The sequence below is a fragment of the Mercenaria mercenaria genome, chromosome 12 (genome assembly GCF_021730395.1).
Source record: "Mercenaria mercenaria strain notata chromosome 12, MADL_Memer_1, whole genome shotgun sequence".
NCBI lineage: Eukaryota > Metazoa > Mollusca > Bivalvia > Venerida > Veneridae > Mercenaria > Mercenaria mercenaria.
Genome location: NC_069372.1, coordinates 27,231,181 through 27,238,991, shown reverse-complemented (window position 1 = coordinate 27,238,991; position 7,811 = coordinate 27,231,181). Strand labels below are relative to the sequence as shown.

Below are 7,811 nucleotides of genomic sequence, written 5' to 3'. Positions count from 1 at the left end.
TTTACCCATACAAATATTATTTATTAACCCTTCTGTCAGTCATTTTACAATTCTACAAAATTATATATATAACTATATTGTTTACGTTTACATCAAGACGAAACACCCGTACAAATATTATTTTATAAAACCTTCTGTCAGTCATTTACCAGTCGTGTAACTGAGCCCCAAAATCTAACTGTCTGTTATTCAGATGATTTTCTTTATATGAGAATTTCAAATTCGCATATAGTTTTTAACGGGTGAGTGCTAATTTATTTCAAACAGTGTAAAACGTGTACGCAGTGTCAGCGCTTTTTGAATATTGGAAAATCCAGTTAAAAATAGTCTGTATTTATGCAATATTGGCAAAACCCGGTTAAATTTAGAATATGACGTTTTCTGCATAATAAAATCTATTTGGATCTCCGGGCTAGCGCCACTATCAAATCAAACCGCAACAGTTTCGGTTAACCGCAGACTTTTAGTAAGAAATAATTAATTATGAAGCAAATTGAGGAGATGAAACATCTAGGATATGTCGGAAATGTCCGACAAAAGAACAAAACATTCGATGAAGAGCTATACACAACATACGCATCAGAACTAACTCTGGCGGAAAAACAAAACAGAAGCAAGCGGCAGGTCAATACCTCAACAGGGAAGACAAAAGAGACAAAAGAAACAGGAAAAACCAATGTCAAGACTACGATTTGGTTCATTGGGTTTTTGGCCACCGTAGCATTTTTCATCAACTCAAAGACTGGACGAGAAAACATTAAAAGGGTTGTTACAGGTAAGAGACTTTGTTAGTACTAGATAGTTATTAAAGGTACTCTGTGGTTTTGTCTAACACTGTTGATATTTATCAAGACCAACCTCTTCGGCAGATACAGCATACTGACTAAAGGTTAGGGTTGGGTTTAACATAGGTTTAATAGTGTATGGTAATCAGACCAAAGCGTTTACACAAAGCGATATCCACACTATAGTACATGGAGTTTGCTTTGTCCGTTTTGAGGACGCTGAATTTATTTATAACTTTTATTTCAGTTCTACCGTCTGGAATAGTGTCTGTTTTAGTCATAGCAAGGGGCATTCGGTTAAAAATTGTCTTAAAATTGCTAAAAAGTAGTCCAGTCTTTATTTACAGTTTTTATAAAAATGAAAATACATCAGTTTACAAAACGACCATATTAATATAGAGCTGTATTTAGTTTGTTGAAATGTTTTACATATAAGAATTTAAACAACGCTAAAGTTCAAATAACTTGATTGAAAATATTGAACTAATAAAACCAGTATTGATTATCTTGGGTCATGCAAGGGTCGAATCACGGTAAAGTTAATATAAACTTTAGTGAATACCAATGTACGTTGTTGTAATGTTACGATGTCTGTATGAATTAAATTATTTAAATTGTAGTCATGTGCTTTTGACATGTAACTTTTTAAATGATACTGTAGAAGTTCTGTTATCGTTTAATCTTTTTTTAGTCTGAAGATTTTTGTCCTCGTTTAACTTTTCATTTAGTCGCTGAACATATTATGTTTTCGTGTCACGCTCAGATTGACACGTCTCGTATTTTAGTTTAGCGAACCTTGAAGGATTCATTATATGATTGCTACACAAATCAAAATTTAACTAGCTTTATTTTTAGAATACTTTACCAACTAAACGAAAATGCGTTTGTCCAATGCTGTGTGCTCATTGCTATGACAGTTAGATTGGTTGCTATGACAACAGTAAGAAGTACATAATCATGTTCTGATGTGTTATTTATTATTTATTTATTAAGAATAAGTGTATTTAACAACACTTTTCAGACTGCGGAAGGCCAACGCCGATACAGTTTGGATCGACTATTGTAAATGAACATGAGGGAACAAAGTACGGATCAAAGGCGTCTGTCGTCTGCTCAACAGGGTTTACAAGTTCGAAGCCTGAAACAGAATGCCTAGCCAACGGAAAGTGGTCACCAGTTTATTGCCACGTGACTGGTAGGTAACATCCATTTTCAAACATAGGCACATGCTGAATTAGTAGAACACGGGTTGAAAAACTGAAATTCGAAGAACTTCTCCTAGGACTACAACTTCTTGGTTGTGGGCCACTTATGTAAATGGAATACCGCCTTCTCCGATATCTAATATGTAGTTTTTGGTTTACGGAATGCAGGTAGTTCTACCCAGGTGTCCGTCCTTGAAATAATGTACGTCGGTCTTTCTCCATTATCAAAACTTCAGCTGGAAAGTTGTCATATGATCTGTTATTGTGTCGGTGTGACATTTAATCCAACAAAAACAAACGACGCAACAATAAATACAAATATTAAGTACATAATATAAATTTAGGAAAAGCAATAGTACTTATTATTTTCAACTTGTTATATTAATGGTTACAGTTTAAAATAGATGGACACTTTCAATTTACTTTGTAGACTGTGGTAAAACATTACCAGCTGTTAAAAACGGTCATCTAACAATTAACAAGGAGCAGGACACTACGTATGGGGCCATGGCAACGGTGACATGTGCTCCCGGATATCAACGGAATAAACATACAGTTTCTTGTCAGGCTGACGGAGTTTGGGAAGAAGCATTGTGCCAGCCAGTTAGTAAGTATTTGCAAACGTAGCATTTTACCACATCGAATAGCAGTACATGTACATATATTATCAGAGTCCATGCTTCAGAAAGGATCAGGTACATAGGAGGGCAAATGAGATCACCACGTGCTGTTAACACGTCCGTTGCACGGGAAAATGAGGTATAATGGCTATGTACCAGTAGTGCATCATTAAAACAAAGGAAATGAACGTTCATCGGTATGAATGCAATTTACATATAATTGAGCTTAGTAAACTTGTTATACTAGAATAGCATTAACGCATGTTTGTTTGCTGTTATCACATCACATCTATAGGATGCGTCAGTATACGTTGATACCCACATCCTAACGTGATCGGTCTGCAAATTTTTATAGCAGGAAGAAACTCTAGCGAGAGATATTGCAATGCCTGTAACATTAACTTGACAACTTTCAGGTGCGAATGCAGTTTGTGTTATTAATTTTACCAAGACCAAGACCAGAGCCCAGTGTTTTACAAATTACTTCCAGTCTGGGAACCAACTGCATAAACTTTGTATCTGATTGTTTTTGTTTTGTTTTTAATTTACCAATATCTTGGTAGCATTTTGGGACTGGTATCCAGCTGCAGTTTTATAAACCTTGGACCCAGAGAAATACTTTCATATAATTCATACTATTCTTTTTTCCTACAGACTGTGGTATTCCTGAAATCGAACATGGCCATCTAGAAATGGACAGTACTGTGTATTTGTCACAAGCATATGTGAAATGTGATCCAGGTTATGCCCCCAGGCAGCCAACAGTTACATGTTCAGCTTCCAGGGTGTGGCAGAATGCCCACTGCTACAGTAAGTTACCTGTTCAGCTTCCAGGGTGTGGCAGAATGCTCACTGCTATACTAAGATGCTGCTTTGTCTTTGATGTCTTACATGAACTAAACAGAAAGACTATTTGCCACATTTGGATATATTATGTACATATCGCGGAAAAAAGTGTTTACATGTTATGAAATGATGTTATGTATATAAATAAAGTAGGTAGATTATATATGTACCTTTATTTACGTTAAAATTGTAATTACTATTATAATTATTATCATTATTATTATTATTATTATTATTATTACTGTTATTATTATTATTATTATTATTATTTTATTCAGAAGTTTTATTTTTATATTATTTTTTTACAAACAGATGTAGACGATTGTTTGCCCAATCCATGCCTCAATGGGGGTGAATGCGTAGATAAAATCGCTGACTTTACTTGCCAATGTAAGCAGTGGTACTCGGGCAAAACATGTGAGATCAGTAAGTAATTCATGCTATTTTTTTAAAAAGAAAAACGAAGTACATATACTATATATGCGCTATGTAAAGTGCATTTGAACGTGTTTATTAAGAAAACGGCGCAGTATAAACCTGGTGAAATAATAATAATAGTATAAAAGGATTTTAAACGTTAGTTAACAATGACATCATGTGCTGTTATTACACCTTATTTTATATATGCGCGTTCCGTGGCGGGAACGTGTTGTGTCTCTTCAACGCATAATTAAAATAAGTGTGAGAGGAAATAAACGCTGACATAATATCTATTTAATTCGCCTTTTGCACATGTTACTCTGGTCTACTAGAGTCTAGAAAAGCGTCGTGTTACCCCTACAATCATAACGGAATGTTGGAAAACAACATAGTAATAGGGAACAGTAGAGAAAATAAACAACACCAACAACTTGAATATGTACGTATGTACTTTCACATGAATACATACATAAATGTGTTATTTATATTTTCCACAGATAACCATCCATGTGCCAACCACCAGTGTAGAAATGGAGGTACGTGCAACGTTTTGCCTAATGGCGGTTACTCATGCACGTGTCCCCGAGGCATTGACGGATTATTTTGCGAGAGTCCTCATCACTGATAATCTAGAGAAACTCGTGCAAATCTGAAAAACTAAAAAAATTGGACAACTAAGAGATGAAAAACATCAGAGGAATTCTTTCAATAGAACGAATATCCGCTCTTCATTACTTCCGGTTAAGAGGGGTTGTTTGTTCACATAACGCGAAGACAGTTTCTTGCTTTTCTAGTTACACAGCACTCCTTAGATATGGCATATGTCTAATTGTCAATGATTGGAATGATCAGTTTAATAGATAAAATGTGTATTACCTAAATCATTTTTAACCAGTGAGCTGAACCAGTCAGTTTATGATTAAGTAAGGGGAATAAATATACTAGGTTTACGACTGATATTAGAATGCATTTATGTACCTGGACTAGTCTCTTAGACTATCAGTATAAATAAATAAATAAATAAATGTTAACGATAACAGTTAGCATTGGAAGTCGTTTGCATACAGAACATAGTAAGCAATGGACGTCGTTCGCATACAGAACATAGTTAGCCTGGGACGTCGTTGGCATACAGAACATAGTTAGCCATGCATGTACGTCGTTCGCATACATAACATAGTTAGCCATAGAAGTCGTTCGCGTACGGAACATAGTTATCCGTGGACGTCATTCGCATACAGAACATGGTTAGCCGTGGACGTCGTTTGCATACATAACAAAGTTAGGCATGGAAGTCGTTCGCATACAGAACATAAATAGCCATGGACGTCGTTTGCATGCATAACATAGTTAGCCATGGAAGTCGTTCGCATACAGAAGATAGTTTGCCATGGACGTCGATCGCATACAGAACATAGTTAGCCATGGAAGTCGTTCGCATACAGAAGATAGTTTGCCATGGACGTCGTTCGCATACAGAACATAGTTAGCCACGGAAGTCGTTCGCATACAGAAGATAGTTTGCCATGGACGTCGTTCGCATACAGAACATAGTTAGCCATGGGAGTCGTTCGCATACAGAAGATAGTTAGCCATGGACGTCGTTCGCATACAGAACATAGTTAGCCATGGATGTCGTTTTCATACAGAAGATAGTTTGCCATGGAACTTGTTTTCATACATAACATAGATAGCCATGGAAGTTGTTCCTTAATTAAACGTGTTGATTCAGGTGTTGATGTCATACTTTTTAAATGAATAATTTGTTCGAATGTCAGTTATTTTTCTGACATTTTATTATTGTTTTCTTAACTCATGACGCTCCATTTTAAAGAGACGCATTGCAAAGATAAAATTAAGCTTTGCATGATCATTGTTAGATTATTGTTCCTTCTCCTGAGAAGGAACACTTATGGTGAACATGTCACACTTGACTGAGCAGGTAATGGATACAAGGGTATCATCAAAGGCATCCGAATTCCAGTCGGGCGCCGCCATTTTGTACTCATGCATATTCATTACAAATAGCCTCTTTGCCAATGTGTTTTTGCGCATCTTTAAGTCAATCTTTAGTGAAATACAACTACGTTTATAAACAGACCTACAAAAAACCCAATAATTTAGTTTAAACTAGAGCTGTTTAACTCCTAAATCTTGCATGTCATATTGTAGAATAGAGATTAACTAACTGAATATTCATCATCTAGAATTAGTCTCCCGTCCAAAAATATCGTCTACTATTATTCTTCTCGGTTGCATTCTTTGCTGCTTCCAGAGGTTCTTTTTACGATTTATTTCATACCAACTTTATTATTTTTACATTTTAAGTATTACCATCAAAACATACTGTACTAATAAAGTTATTCGAGATTTTTACTTGTCTGTGAATGCTATTGCACGATACGTACCGTCACCGGAATGCAACATTTCAATTACTTCCCTTGTTTGTATCAAGACCTGTATAATGCATTTCTTCCTTTTACTGAGCTATAAATATTTCAAACTTTGTAATTTCTTGCATTTTGATTAATTGTTTTGTAATTTTCAAGTTGAGAACTTTTTGTACGCACTTTTTTCAAACCCATTAGTTTGTTGGTGCCAACTTATATAAAAGCCCTTTTTCTCCTGGTTTAGTCGTTCTGGAGCTGTAACTATCCATTCATGCAATGCGTTTACCGGCATTTGGCAAATCTTTGCTGCCATTGTATTGCTATTAAAATAAGCAGGCATTCGACCAAGTTCTGATCTGTGCCACTAAGACAGCTGTCGACATTGGTTCCCGAAATTTTGACAGAGTGATGGTATTTATTATTCATTCTCTGCTGATCATATTTAGGTAGAATCGCTCATCTAAAGGTGTTTTCTTTATTATTCTAAGTGAAATAAATGTTTGTGTGAAATAATTTTAAGTATTCTTATAATAAATAGATAAGAATGCACGTAAAAAAGAATATTTAATATGCGCTAGAAGGAACCTTTTGGTAAGCATAATCTTGTTATTATAGTTATTTTAGTACTATTATTAGTGCTTTTCAGGCACGTGACAAATTGACCCGCTAGTCGCATATTTTGATATTATTCAGTATGTTTATGTATCTGTACTTACCCGTTTGTTTTTATTCATTTTGCTGATAACTGTTTTCATTTACTAGCTTTTTTTTTGGTAATGTATTTCATATTTGTGCTCATGGCTGCATATTACCTTGTAACCGTTTCTTTATTGTTTTCAAATAACTGCATTTTTTGTGAAACTAACAAAAAATGTTTTAATTGTTTTGTTATGTTTTTGTAAATAGGGCAGTTGTAACGTACATTTACCTAAACGATTACACGAGTTTTCACTGTTGTTGTTTTTATGTTAAAAAATAAAAACAGTTCGAAGTATTTTTTTTTTCAGTTTTTCTTCGTGAAGAATACAATGAATGGCTATGTCTAAAATTCATTAGCAAGCAATAAGCATGTGCTAACATGCAGTATAAAATCCCTATTGCATAACTTATATGAGCCGCGCCATGAGAAAACCAACATAGTGCGTTTGCGACCAGCATGGATTCAGATCAGCCTGCTCATCCTCACAGTCTGGTCAGGATCCATGCTGTTCGCATTCAAAGCCTATTGCAATTAGAGAAACCGTCAGCGGACAGCATGGATCCTGGCCAGACTGTGCGAATGTGCAGGCTGGTCTGGATCCATGCTGGTCGCAATTGCACTATGTTGGTTTTCTCATGGCGCGGCTCAGTTTTGTCTATAGTTAAAACTATTTTCAGATGCGACCTGTCATACATTGTTTCAAATCATGATCCTGTCAGTTAGTTTTCAGTAAACACCCCTCCAGATAGTAAATGGTATTGCCCAAACTGAATGATGGACAAGTCCATTTTAGAAATTTAGCAAGGAAAGGGTTAATATATTATCACAAACTATTCTTTTTGTTG

At 35.4% G+C, this 7,811-nt stretch overlaps 1 protein-coding gene across 2 annotated transcripts; it reads left to right on the top strand.

Moving 5' to 3' along the window:
* Positions 1–412: 412 nt before the first annotated feature.
* On the top strand, positions 413–7,260 carry LOC123533203 (sushi, nidogen and EGF-like domain-containing protein 1). Of its 2 annotated transcripts, none has more exons than XM_053519526.1 (6): positions 413–775; positions 1,807–1,980; positions 2,421–2,597; positions 3,265–3,420; positions 3,769–3,882; positions 4,380–7,260. In XM_053519526.1, the coding sequence occupies exons 1-6, from the start codon at positions 484–486 to the stop codon at positions 4,499–4,501; spliced, it is 1,035 nt and encodes a 344-aa protein (XP_053375501.1). In that variant the 5' UTR covers positions 413–483; the 3' UTR covers positions 4,502–7,260. The 2 variants fall into 2 exon arrangements, with proteins under 2 accessions (XP_053375501.1, XP_053375500.1); XM_053519525.1 differs by having other exon boundaries at positions 4,374–7,260.
* Positions 7,261–7,811: the final 551 nt, after the last annotated feature.